The 14,319-nt window shown below is 40.6% G+C and overlaps 1 protein-coding gene across 3 annotated transcripts in view; it reads left to right on the plus strand.

Moving 5' to 3' along the window:
- ccdc22 (CCC complex scaffolding subunit CCDC22) overlaps positions 1–13,764 on the plus strand; it is a 26,633-nt gene extending 12,869 nt beyond the window's left edge. For all 3 annotated transcript variants that reach the window (XM_085445071.1, XM_085445072.1, XM_085445070.1), the window contains 13 exons: positions 2,127–2,233; positions 2,517–2,601; positions 2,809–2,978; positions 3,365–3,580; positions 4,488–4,658; positions 6,809–6,928; positions 7,007–7,123; positions 7,201–7,302; positions 7,670–7,777; positions 11,382–11,477; positions 11,772–11,831; positions 11,923–11,997; positions 13,132–13,764. In XM_085445071.1, coding sequence (XP_085301197.1) covers positions 2,127–2,233; positions 2,517–2,601; positions 2,809–2,978; positions 3,365–3,580; positions 4,488–4,658; positions 6,809–6,928; positions 7,007–7,123; positions 7,201–7,302; positions 7,670–7,777; positions 11,382–11,477; positions 11,772–11,831; positions 11,923–11,997; positions 13,132–13,245 — 1,541 coding nt within the window. In that variant the 3' untranslated portion in view covers positions 13,246–13,764. The remainder of the gene's footprint in view (positions 1–2,126; positions 2,234–2,516; positions 2,602–2,808; positions 2,979–3,364; positions 3,581–4,487; positions 4,659–6,808; positions 6,929–7,006; positions 7,124–7,200; positions 7,303–7,669; positions 7,778–11,381; positions 11,478–11,771; positions 11,832–11,922; positions 11,998–13,131) is intronic.
- Positions 13,765–14,319: the final 555 nt, after the last annotated feature.

Genomic DNA, 14,319 nt, shown 5'->3' on the forward strand with positions numbered 1-14,319 from the left:
GAGAGAGAGTGCAGGACAGACAGACAGGTGACAGTCTCGGGTGTATACACTGCTACAAAACAGCACAAAAGAAGGAGGATTTAGTGTTTGTGTTATTACGAATCAAGAAGAGTTCCCAGATGGTACAGTGGACACATGTGTGACCTTAAAATGCGGCCTTCAAGGCTGCAGACCCCAAATCCGGTCATTGGTACTTCCTGGCTTGTGTAGTAGGTTGTTACTAGGTAACTTTGACTACGATGACCTGGATGACTGAGAACCTTCACAGACATGTTACTAGGTAACAAAAGCTCAACACTGCCCCTAGCGTCCTGGAGCACTTCCGTTGTTTTTTGGAATTTGCATGTGTTTTGGAGTTTGTACGTGCTTTGTCTCCAGGGGCCACCGTACATATCTGGTTTAATAGGCGTTTGCAGATCTATGTGATGGGACAATAACGTATTCATTAAAGGTTCAGAAAGGTCACAAATGACCTTGTGCTTAGTGAATACCTCAGGTAGCAGACACCAGAGAGAGAAGAGGAGCCATGATGGAAGGACAGGTCCCTGCATGACAAGCGGCAGGTAGAAGTGGCTGACATCCAGAAATCCTGCTAGTGGCTGGACAAAGCTGAAACATCTGTTCCTGTATACTGTTACATTTTTTATATTACACCTCTAACCATCCTCTCTGAGATTGATTTAAGTTGTTATTGGAGATATCATGTCCAAATGCTCCCTGACTGCTGATCTTTTTCGGTGGATTTATAGTGTGCTTACGATCTCCTTGCAAGCTCATAATAATCCTCAGAATAACCTCAGGTCCAGTTCACACAAAAAAAACAATGTCAGCGTCTTTTCAAAAGCTTGTATCACTTAACAAGGCAGTCATGTCATTTCAGAGAATCAGGACCTTGTTTATCTTTGATCATATAATATTCTGAAGAATGATTCGGGCCTTGACACGGGCTTTATTTGGACACGCCCCCTTTACTCAGGACAGACCTCGGGCTTCAGTGTCAAAGATAATATCTCTACTTGGTTTAACACACACAAAATTAAAGCAGGACCAGGAGCAGGAAAGATAACCAGCAACAACGCTTGCAGGTGGATCTGTGGCCTGTATAATGTCTGACGGCTAATTATTGAGTGAGCCAAGGTGCCAACTGTGGGTAACTGGTGGCAGCTGAGTCCTGGAGTGAGACTGGAAGTTTGTCCAGTCAGTTGAACTCCAGATCTAGAAGGAACATTCTGGTCCTGGAGTGCTAGACCAGCTATTTATTCTCTTGACGATATTCGAGGATGTGTTTTAGAGTTTATCTAACCAGTCTACCTGTTTTGTGAACCTGGGACCAAATCCCCCTGAGATACCCTCGGAGGGGTATTTGGCATGTTGTTACAGACCATTTGGTCCTGGTACAGAGCTTGGTCTGCATTGTCAGCCATAAGTTGGAGTTGTTCTCAGTGGGTGTTGCACTCTGCCAGGGATTTGTTTATAATAAATTTTATGGACAGAATTTTTAGGCGTAGCCAAGTGGGAGAAGACTTCCACTCAGAATCTCTGCTTTTTGCAGATAATGTGGAAGTGCTGGCTTCATCAGGTGGTCCCCTCCAGCTCGTACTGGAGTGGTCCGTAGTCGAGTGGGAAGTGGCAGTAATGAGAATTAGAACCTAAAATAACACTCTTAGGGTGCCCCTAAAGGGTGCCCCTCCCACTCTTGGATGGGGACAGGTTAAGTGGAGAACTGTGTTTAATCTTGTAAACTTGTCTTGTTCATGTGAGAAGAGAGGGGAGATTGGCAGGTGGATCGGGGCAAAATTCAACACGAGTAAAATCATAAACTACCTACCTCCTATTACCAGTTTTATTTCACTTTTTTATGCCAGTTAGTTTGTATAGATACATAACTGTACGTACTAGTGAGTAATTTTAAAGTGAATTTCTGCGACCCACCTGTAGTAACTTTGTGGCCCAACAAGGGCCCTGGCTCACACTTTGGGAACCACAGCTGTAGAAGACGACACATTTTTCTGCTGTGGATTGTTTAAAAAAAGTGATGTGATCATGATGTGGACATGACCGGGGCACTTTTCATCAAGGACGATGCATTTAAGTCACCCAAAGCTTTGGTTTTTGTCTTCCTTTAGGGAAATCAGTGGTACTGGAGAGAACCATAGCTGCTGCGATCAAAGCCCATCTTGCTGTACCTTGGCTGCCTCCAAAATGCAGACTACCACTAAACTGTGAAACACAGGTTAACTAATGCCCCATTCTGCTCGTTGTTATATGCTATAGTTTTAATTTTGTTTTTGAATGTATGTGTATAATTATGACTGGCAGTGAGTGAGACTTTTGAATTACATTTTTTGTGTCTTCATGGCATCAGTACAACGTATAAACTATGAAATAATTTATAATATTCTTATAAATAATAATAAAGTGGAGCTAAACATAGCTATGTTTCCTGAGTTAACAGACAGCCAGGTAAAGATCAGTTTTGTTTATAAAATGTTTTACTTCTATTTTCACATGTATAGAGACAAGGAGTCATGCACAGCTTCCACGTCCAGCCCCTCAGCCTAACAAACTGCACTAAAGGCTCAAGCAAGAGGCACACAAAAGGTAGTCCTCTTACTGTACACACACACACACACACACACACACACACACACACACACACACACACACACACACACAGTGTGTTTTTTCCTACTAATTATGAATAATGAAAATGTTCAGTTTGCCATCACACTTGCAGTGAAATCACTTCTGAAAAGTTTTTACAAAAGAGAAAGTGTGAGTGAAATGTAAGGTGTGCTGTGTTTGCAGAAGTGAAGGACTACCAGCGGGACGTTCTCTCCCCTGTCACCGCCCAGATTTCCAGTCAAGCTTCTGTGGTGGCGTCCATACTGGAGCAGCACACAGCTGAAATAAGTGCTGCTCAGGAGTGGGACAACGAGTGGAACAATCAGGGACTGTTGTCCCGCTTTACTCCACAGGCAAATATTCACACAGTCCTATTTGAATCTTAGAGTTATTTGCTTCCTATTAACCTAATGTTACTAATGCCAGTACAAAAAAATGTCCAAAAGTTCATTATTTTGTAATTTAAATCAAAAAAGTTAACTTGGATATATTGTATCAACATTTAAAAATATTCATGCCCTTTTTGTTTAATTATTGGCTTGTAGTAAGTCAGTAAGTAATGTCTTTTTGAATGAAACTATGAAGGTTTTTCACAGATTTCTAATCTTTTGAATCACACGAGTCGATATAGTATTAACTATACCCTGTTGAGTATGCTCTGTCTAAATGCACCAAATTTGAAAGTGTTAACTCCTTGTACACCTCTGTATGAACATGTTTATTGGATGTTGTGTAACAGGAATATTGCTTACGGAAATTCACCCGGTTGCATAAACGGATCGAGGACCAACTGCGTTCTGCTGCCCTGCCCTCTTCTCATAGTGCCTTTGGTGTTTCTCGCTCCACCTCTGACCTGTGTGAGCTCCTGCAGGCCTTCAAAGGCTCCGTTCAACCCGGCCACATCCTGACCAAGGGCACACACTTCACCCACACACAGAAGTTCAACTTCACACAGGTAGAGACCTCAGCATTGTTTAAAACAACTGCATACATACAGTTTGATCCTCACAAAACTCTTAACCAGTGAAAACATTTTTTTCAGCCTAATTTACACTTTGTCCAACAAATGAATGCATTCTGATTGAAGTTTGACCACCTCAGCAAACCTAAAACAACCTGCTTGACAGTTTGAATTCTTTTTTTGTGGGGCATTTAACACATCCTGTCTTTGAATCTGTAAGTTTGGTCCTGAATGTATCTCTCAGGTCTCACAAAGCCTACATCACATCCTTCAGCCTGTGTAAGAAATTTCACTGAAAAAAGAAACTTAAAAGTTGAATGATTGTGTGGTTTACTTCTACCACACAGCCTCTCTTTCCACTACTAAATTAGATACAGATAACAATAAACTTACCTTTACACGTCATTACTTTGGGCTCAGTAAATTGAAATGAAGTTTTATTTCAGTAATGCTGCAAACTAAGTGCCTGAAAACTCTTTAGAATTGCTTTTGTTTCTTATAACAAGAAAGATTTTCACTGTAGTTCTAATAGCTCCTGAGTTGAGCAACTTCCTGATGGATCCTGTCTGTGACTCCGTATGTTTACAGATTCAAACAGGAAATTTTAATGCAAAGTTTGTTCTGTGAAAGTACGCATTGTTACAACAAATAGACTTGGCCTTTGCTCTGTAGAGTTTACATGTTCTCCCCGTGCCTCCAGGTACCCTAGTTTTTTCTAAAGACATGCACCAACTACATGTTTTTGTTAATTAGTAGTTGTTAATTAACTGGAGATTTTAAATTGCCCATAGCTGTCAGTAGTTGTTTGTCTCTGTGTTAGCATGGGCAACCTGTCCAGGGTGTAACCTACTTCCCCCTTAAAGTGTGTGTGTGTGTGTGTGTGTGTGTGTGTGTTCTACAGGAATTGCCTCCAGTAGCAAAAACCATCCCGACTAATCATCAGTCAGAGGGGGATGTACAGCTGGGTCAGCAGGAGGAGTTGGCTTACCTTCAGCAGCAATTCCAGCAGCTTTGCAGTGAGGTTGACCATCTAGCAGCAGACATGAAGCACATGAGTGTTACCAGCGCTCAGGTAAGCTCACCTAAGATGAACCCGATGGACTGGTGGCAGTCAATAGTTACTTTTTTCTCTTTCTCCCGTTTTCATTCATAAATAAGAACTGAATACACTGCAAAGATGTCATTTACTCTAGTCTCTTTCTCCTGAGAGGAAACTGGAGTGTATAGCTGTTTTTCCTACTTATCTGAAATGGAGAAGTCATTATTGACTAAGTTGATTGAATTGTTCATGTTACAAATGTGTCTTTCATATCTTACTTCATTTTTTCCACTTAAGTATTGCTACTAATGATAGAAAACATTTGGTGAAAGGTTTCAATTAGAGGAACGAGGGACAGAAGGCAAAACTTGTAAGTGATTTTTAAAGAGTTGCTCCAAAGAGCTCGTTTGTCACCCTTTATTTTGAATTATGTAATGCCCACTTAGACATTTAAGCGTTTTAATTTATTTTTGTTTTTGTTTTTTACTTTATTCTAAGTTGTTTTTCATGTACCTCAGTGCTGTCCCAGCATTTTGGAATAAAAGAAGTGTTTTTCTCAGGTTGTCTTCAGTAGGCTTTAAAAGCTGGTGACGTGGGTGATGTAATCACGAGGGCTAAATGCCCCTAAGCAGCATCTAGGAACGTCGACGGTAATGTCTTGTGTATCCACCAGGGGGAGCAGCATGGACGTACATTCATTTGCAGGCTTGCTACACTATATGCTTAGACCTTTTAAATTTGTTCAAGGATTCTGTAATTATATAATCATATTTACATTTTATATTATAATTATAATAGAATCATAACGTTGAGCCTTTCTATAAAACATACGTATTTGATTGCAGCAATTAAAATAGAGCTTGTCCACACCGAACGAGCAAGACAGAAGACGGGAAGTGACGCTTGCACTCTGTGATTGTTGCTGATTTATATTTCTGAACATGAAAGCGTAGAACAGTTATTTACCTCCACTGCTAATGTTCTTATATAAAATGCAAAATCAAAACGTAACGTGAATTCGTTAATTGATGGATGTTGCAACACCCAGCAAGTAATGCTATACAGATGGGCAGGCAGAGAGCACTGCTCTGGCACTGTGCATGTAAAAGCAACTTCACATTCTCCATTTGCATTTGTTTCATATGGCAAGTCGCCTGTACGTAACTTAACAATCACCAAAATGTTATGGCAGTGGACTTTTGTTCAACTCAACACTAAGTATGGAATGAAGAATTTGAAAAATATGACACTTCCCAGTTTGTCTTGTTTCAGCTCGAGCATATCCAAACATTCAGTTACCTCCAAGAACAAAACCCTCACTGTTGGAACAGACGTTGATGAGTCCTGCGAGTTGCAAGGGCCAAATGATGTCATCTTACATTAAAGAGAGAGAGAGAGTGTAGAGGGTTTTTTTTAACACGACGTCAGATGTAAAGCTTGTAGAGAGATGATTCCTGTATTTAAGGATTACAATTTGAGTCATTATGAGATGTAACATGCATCAGAGTGTTTGGTGGCTGAAAAGCTGGACAAACTGCATGAGCTATACTTCCCATTGATCTCAACTGGTTCAGTCAGACATAACCAAAGGGCTGAATGTGGCCGTACAATGCCCAGGTTTGCTCTAGATTTATAAAGTAAGACGAAGATCAACAAGGATGACAAAATCCATCTGTCGTTCTCTCTATAATCTTTTGCTTATCTGGAGTCAGGTTGCAGTAGCAGAAGGCTAAATAGGATATTTCATATTTCCTTTGTTCCCAGCAACATCTCAATGGGAAGTCTACACCAGTCTAGAGGTCAGGGGAGTTAAACAGATCTGTCTTGGCGGTTTGAGGTCTGTAATCCATAACATGGTGAGAGTTATGGGTTGCAACATGCGTAGGAGTGGTAAATTCTTCGTTACCACTTCTTGTTCTGCTTCCTTTTCTTTACTCCTGACACTGTCAGTCTGTTCATCTCACAGACAGAAGTGACAGTATACTGAAAGGTGCTGACAGAAATGTAAGAACCTGTGGAGGATATGAATTGTCACAATCTCTGAAAAGAGCAAAATGAGCACAAATGATTGTTTCCTGATTCAAGATTCACAAATATGCACGGCGACGTGGCTAATGATGTAACAGAATAACCTGTAGATGCATATAATAATATCATTTTTATTTATTTGTGGTGTGGTGCAGGTGTTGGATGAGCTGAAACAGAGAGAACTGAGAAACTCTGAAAAAGAAGAGAAAATCCAAGTGAAGAAGAAAACAATTGATCTTCTGCCAGATGCAGATAATAACCTGCTGAAACTTCAGGTAGGAGCTGATGCTTGATGTCACCCAGCCAAGCAGGTCTCACAGATCCACTATATATATGTGCCTTCCTCTCTGCAGGCTCTGGTAGAGGCCAGTGCTAAGCGAGTCGTGAACCTGGCATCTCAGTGGGAGAAACACCGTGCTCCACTCGTTGATGAATATCGCAGACTCAAAGACATCTGCAGCAGCAAAGATGTATGTCGTGTAACAGGCCTTTTGCTTTTCTTTAACAATAAATGTACAGTTTGATCATTTTTGTGTATTTTCCGCAGGTGGAATCATCCAAGAAGCTGTCCGAAATCAAGTCTTTGCATGAAAAGATCCGTGTTTCTACAGAGGAGGCCAAGAAGAAGGAAGATGCATACAAACAGCTGGTATTGAAGATACTAATTACATTTTTATTGGGGTTGACATAGACAAATTTAAAAACATTAAAAATGATTTTAATTTGTAACGTTGAGTGGTTGATATACCTTTAAATAACGTGAAAATTGTATTTTCTAAGCCTGAAAAAAATGTCATGAGAAAAGGCAAGGAAATTTGCTCCACAGATCCCTTTTCTAAAGTAGTGCATCTCCAATACATCAAATTAGGTCATTCATTCTTTGAAGCTTGTTTCGTAATATAAGGTTTATAATGGTTATGGCAAGTAGTTGGAAGGATTAGTTTGCAAAATATGTGTTTTGGCTGCTGAATGTAATAAATGTGCTGGTCTTTTGTCCCCGTTTGCTTCTAACGTAGGTAACAGAGTTAGAAAATCTTCCTCAAGATGCGTCTCGCTCAGCGTACACTCAGAGAATTCTAGAGATTGTCAGCAACATCAAGAAACAGAAGGAGGAAATTACAAAGGTATGTTTAAAACCAAGAACTGAAGGAATCTTAATTAGTGATTTTTACATGTCCTATGACCAGACCAGCAGTCTGCATACCTAGGTTCCTGATTTTTATACACCTGTGGCCATAGAAATTATTGAGCTGCATGAATTCGATTATTTGGATGGTGCGTGAATAATTTTGGCAATATAGTGTATTTCTCCCAGCTTCTGTTTATTGGCTCCCTGGGATATCTAGGATTTAAAGTCCTTTGCACATAATACAAATGGTAAATGGTAAATGGCCTGCATTTGTATAGCGCTTTTCTAGTCCCTAAGGACCCCAAAGCGCTTCACACTACATTCAGTCATTCACCCATTCACACACACATTCACACACTGGCGATGGCAAGCTACATTGTAGCCACAGCTGCCCTGGAGCGCACTGACAGAGGCGAGGCTGCCGGACACTGGCGCCACCGGGCCCTCTGACCACCACCAGTAGGCAAACATGGGGTTAGTATCTTGCCCAAGGATATTTGGCATGCAGCCAGGAGGCAGCCTGGGATCGAACCACCGACCTTCTGATTAGTGGCTGACCTGCTCTGCCACCTGAGCTACAGCCACCCTATAATACAAGATCTTGAATAAACAGGCCCGATCTTAACTTAATGTCCTCAGATATCACCCCATATCTTATCACCCTAGCAGAGTACTTGTTAGGGCTGGATCAGGTAACCCTGAAGCAGTACGCCTGGGCTGCTGCAGGCTCACTCACCATTTCTTCTTCACTCATCTAGTTATAATAGTGTGAATGCCTCAAGGCATTCACACTATTGAGATCCTGTTTCTCTTTAAACTTTGTTCTTCTACCTTATTGTGTGAATGCTTCACAGGCATTCACACTATTGAGTTCCTGTTTCTCTTTATACTTTATTCTTCTACCTTACTATTCTAGTTGCTCAGACCTTTGCTGGTTAACTACTCCCTTAGTTTTCAGCTGATTTTCACCATTCAAACTTTAAACTGTTCAGCTCTTTCCGCTGAAGCGTGCTATATCTTTTGGCGCTCATACCTTTTATACTTTTTGAGATATTAAGCTTTTTATGCCATTTCGCTGAATGGGACCACATTATCAGTGTGATCACCAGCTTAGCTCGCCGAGCTGAGCCATGTTTTAGCTCAGTGAGATGAGCAGCCGCTCTCAGAGCAGGCGGGCCGGGTTCGAATCCCGCTTATGGCAACATTTTCTTCAGTTAACATTTCAACAGTTTTAACTCTTTTCCATGCAAATTTCAGCTTTTTCACCTCTTTTTAGCAGAATTTTTAGTTTTTCACTACTTTTCAGCACAAATTCCAGCTTCTTCAGCTGTTTTTAGCACAAACTTCAGCTTCTTTACCTCTTTTCAGCAGAAATTCTGCTAATTCACCTGTTTTCAGCGCAAAGTTCTACTTCTTAACCTCTTTTCAGCAAAAGAATTCTGCTGATTCACCTCTTTTGAGTACAATTTTCAGCTTTTTCACCTCTTTTCGGCACAACTTTTAGCCTCTTCTGCCCTTTTCAGCACAATTTTCAGCTTTTTCACCTCTTTTCGGCACAATTTTTAGCCTCTTCTGCTCTTTTCAGCACAATTTTCAGCATTTTCACCTCTTTTCAGCACCATTTAGCTTCTTCTGCACAGTGAACATTTTTTCTCTCATCATATCTTTGTTTGAGATCAGAGCTGGTTTGGCTCAATAGGAAGAGCAGCCGCTGTGAGATCTAGTGGCGCAGGTTCAAATCCTACATGTGACATTTGCTGCACATCTTCCCTGCTTGCATGTACTCTGCTTTATTGACACTGCTTAGTGTACTCTTATATTCCAGTACAAGGCATTCACACTGCATTTTCGCAGGAAATGCAACTTTTTCTAGTTCTAGTTGCTCCGACCTTTGCTGGTTAACTACTTCTTCAGTTTTCAGCCGATTTTCACCATTCAAATTTTCAACTGTTCTGCTCTTTCTGCTAATGCCAGCTATATCTTTTGGTACTCATAACTTTTATACTTTTTGAGATATTAAGCTTTTTATGCCATTCTTTTGGCCCATTTTACTGAATGGGACCACATTATCAGTGTGATCACCAGCTTAGCTCGCTGAGCTGAGCCTTGTTTTAGCTCAGTAAGATGAGCAGCCGTTCTCAGAGCGGGAGGCCCGGGTTCAAATCCTGCTTAGGACAAAAAAAAAAAAATTCAGTAAACAGTTCAACTTTTTTTTAAACTCTTTTCAACACAAATTTCAGCTTCTTCACCCCTCTTCAGCAGAATATTCAGTTTTTCAACTCTTTCCGGCAGAAAGTTGAGCTTTTTCACTATTTTCAACACAATTTTCTGTTTCTTCTGCTGTTTTCAGCACAAAGTTCAAAAGTTCACCTCTTTTCAGCACAATTTTTGTTTCTTCTGCTCTTATCAGTGCAAATTGATTTTTTTCATTATATCTTTGGTTGGCATCAGAACTGGTTTGGCTCAGTAGTATGAGCAGCCGCCGTGGCGAAGGTTTGAATCCTACCTGTGGCGATTGCCACACATGTTAGCCTGCTTGCATACACTCAGCTTTCTCGACACTCTTCACTGTACCCTTTCAAATACAGCCATCTTTAGCAAGCAGTTCAGCTTTTACAACTCTTTTCAGCAGCAAGTTCTGCTTCCTCTGCTGTTTTTAGCAGTTTCTACTACAAGACATTCACACTGCATTTTCGCAGGAAATACAACTTTTTGTAGTTAAATTCTGTCTTGCTTCCATAGTGTACTTTTTGTCCTCTGCTCTCTTCTTTTCCCCTCACCCACAACAAGTAATGGCAAATGTTTGCTTCTCTCTGAGCCCGGTTTGTAGGAGTCACCGTGTCCTCATGAGGTCTTTTGATTGTTTGGGTTTTCTCTCTGTTTTTACCCCTCAGCCATAAAAGGTTGATGAGGTCTGGTGTACAGGCTGGCAGGTGGCGTGAACACTCAAGTTTGTGAATGCGATAACTCTAGAACGAGGCGACGCAGAAATTTTGAAACGTGTACCAAAATCCTAGAGTGAAGGTTTTCAGTCATCCAGGTCATCGCAGTCTAAGGAGTTTGGAAAGAGAAGCGTCTGGACTTTAAGTTTCTTGAAGACGTTTCACCTCTTATCCGAGAAACTTCTTCATTTCTAAGAGCAGTTGGTAGAAAGAGCAATCACACACGAGCCAAGGTTTAAAAACGGGTGTGGGTATACACCCTGGCTCGTGTGACTAGGCAGAGGATCAGTAAGGACACTCCCATAGGGCTTAAAAATCTGAGACTCTCCACCAGTTGCTCTTAGAACTGAAGAAGCTTCTCGGATGAGAGGTGAAACATCTTCAAGAAACTTAAAGAAGTCCAGACTCTTTTCTTTCCAAGCTCCTTAGACAGACCATATGTGCATCTACTAAAAATCTCATACGTTTGAATTTCAGTCGAGGTCAAGTTTTCTGAAAATCTTCTGAATGCAAGATCTCAAGAAGGGAAGTCATGTAGGACTTTCACATTCGCACCATGTGTGCATCTGCTAAAATCTCAGACAAGTTCAAATCCTGGTGATTTGAAAATCTTGCACCTTAAAAATTCAGATTTAACACTGTTCACTTTCCTTTCAGATTTTATCAGACACTAAGGAGCTCCAGAAAGAGATCAATAATCTGACTGGAAAACTAGACAGGACATTTGCTGTGACTGATGAGCTGGTCTTTAAGGTAGTAGAGAATTTTTATTTTCACAGGATTGGAACTCTTCTGTCTCATTGTTCAGAAATGTTATGCATAATTATGAGGATGATTTCTTTTTAGCATTTTACCATTTCTCAGCAAATTTTTTTTCTTCATTGAACAAATGTTTAGTAAAAAGAGGTTTGAGTTCTTCCCAGCGATGGGATAGATGCTCTTTAATCTTGTCATTCCCTGACTTGATTGTTTTCTTTTTTTCCAGAGAAATCAGTTGCTCCTGTGTTTATTTTGTCAATAAATATTTGTCATGTATGATTTGTGTAGGATGCCAAAAAAGACGAAACCGTCCGCAAATCCTACAAGTACCTGGCAGCCTTGCATGAAGTATGTCACTGTTTGTCTGTGTATCATATATTACTATACCCTTGATGACTATCAACAACAAATGCTTTCATCATCTTTGATTCTTCTGTAGAACTGTAATCAGCTAATCCAAACCATTGAAGACACCGGTACAATCCTGAGAGAGATTCGAGATCTCGAGGAGCAGGTAGGATTTATAGTTCGACTGCTGCAGTGTTGATTGCTGTGTTACATTGGAATAGAATCAAAAGTCAAAGTTGTCCAGCCTGGAAAGAGCTGCGGGATGTAGTTAACTGTGACCCGATGAGCAGGATGTTGAAGGCCGTGGTAGAAAGGATAGGTGAGGTTGAGCAACCCATTGCAATGCCTTTTCCAAGCTGATGCCAGCTGGTTGTGGCCTCTTGAAGTGTAAAGGTGGCGACTGCTTGGCTGTACTCTGAGGGGATGGCTTGGGACTTCCAGGCTATTCTCATCAGTTTCCAGAGGAGCTTCAGCACCATGGGACAGTTCTTGTACACCTTATGAGGCATGCCATTTGGTCCTGGTGCCAAGGCAGCTTTATTTACCACAAGATTAATTTCAGACCATTTGGGAGGCGCAGTATCAAACCTGAAGACTGGCTCAGTGAGACGAGGCACATGCTTGTGCGAAGTGGGGTGTTCTCAGGGTCACATAATTGAGTCTTGGTGTGCTCTTCAAGGTCCTGCTGGGTGGCAGCTTTCTGTTATTTTTCTCCTCCAGTAGACTTTTACACGTATTAAAAAGTGTCCTGAAAGAACCTCATCCGCTCCTTTCTCTTTCTTGTTTCCGTGCTTGTGGATCCGCTCTGCCCTCCTCAAGGTTAAAACCTGCTCTTGATTTGGACCCAAAGTAGCTGCCTCTCCTTTATAAACTTAGAAATCTCCTGCTCAGGTCACCCTTTTCCCCGAGGATGTTCTTCCTGTGGGTTATTGCCTCAAACCTCTACCCACCAATCCCCACAGACAATGCTGTCAAAGAGGTTTACAGATTTTTCTCTTTAGTTTAAATATTTAGTCTTAGCTGAGAGTTTTATTCAATACTGTATTTATGAAAACAAACCAACAAGGAAAAAGTATTAGACTTGAAATTTGAGGGCTATTAGTTGACCAGCAACAGTCACAGATTGCTGAGGTCTTTTTGTTTGTTGTTGTATTTGCTAAGCTACATTATACCTGTAGCAGGTCCATAGTAGGCACACAGTAATTATATTTTTATCCATGTTTGTCTTTAGTCACCACAGGCAACATGTCTTTTAAAAAAATCTTTGGTCTTTTGGTCATTTTGTGTTATTCTCTGTTAGATTGAGACAGAAAACGGAAACAAAACTGTGGCTAACCTGGAGAGGATTCTGGAAGACTACAAAGCGATTCGACAGGAGAACGCTTCACTCGCTGCCAAAGTGAGAGAAGGATGAAAGTACAGCTCTGCTTTATGAGGCTAAAGTGAAAACATGAATGGGACTGAAACAGCACTTCAGCTGTCACACTTAGATGTTTGTCCATTAATGTGGAGACCCGCTTTTCTTTGAAAAAGACAAAGTGTGTTTTGGACCACAGGAACTCTGTAATTGAAATGCATGCCATGGATGGACAAATAGGTCAGTAGATGGAAAATGTTGAATTTGTACTTGGTGTGCCTGGGGGATGATTGTTATGCATTCAACTGAAACACGACACTGGGCAGCAGCAGGTGCTGTCATTTATAACGATACATGAGACATCATAAGATGTTGTGATTGAAATTTAATGTTTTCCTTTGACATTTTAAAACACAAGTAACTTTTCCATTTTCAGACCTTCAGTCTATAAGTTGTCATGATTTCATGTGAGCTTAAGTTGAGCGAATGGCATTTGAATGTAGTTAATCTGTCGTCCATCAGCAAATTGTTGTATATATGGTACCAGCCTAAATAAAGATGCCTTACATGCTTGAAGATACTGTGATTTTTATTTATTTATTTTTTAAACAAGTAGCAATGATCCAATAATACCCCAAAGCAGAGATTCTTAATGATATATATGCTTTCAAACATAGTGCTGAACAGCTATTTGAAGATAAATAAAACAACACGAAAAGAAAACTACACTTTAAAAAAAAGATAAAACAAAAGGGAATAGCAATAAGAACCAGTAAAAACTTTAGGCATACAATTAAGACACATAGGATAGGGTGAACATGTGGGTCTTTAACTTAGCTTTGAAACCCCCCCACAGAGCATGCCTGCCCCAAAGATGGGGCACGAGAAGAAAATGGTTTTTCTTCTCGCTTTAGGAACCCTTAGAAGGCCAATATCCTGAGACCAGAGCGCACAGGATGGAATATAGGGGTGCAAAAAGGCAGAGAGATATGAAAGTGCAAAACTATTTTAAAGCCTTGTAGGTGAGCAACAGGACCTTAAAAATTCTAATTCAAATTCAAATTTTATTTGTCACGTACACAGTCATACACAGTACGATATGTAGTGAAATGCTTGGACAACTACTCGTGA

Source organism: Copadichromis virginalis, linkage group LG20 (genome assembly GCF_057382275.1).
Source record: "Copadichromis virginalis isolate Kocher_CV1m ecotype Utaka linkage group LG20, C_Virginalis_male_GT1.1, whole genome shotgun sequence".
Classification (NCBI taxonomy): domain Eukaryota; kingdom Metazoa; phylum Chordata; class Actinopteri; order Cichliformes; family Cichlidae; genus Copadichromis; species Copadichromis virginalis.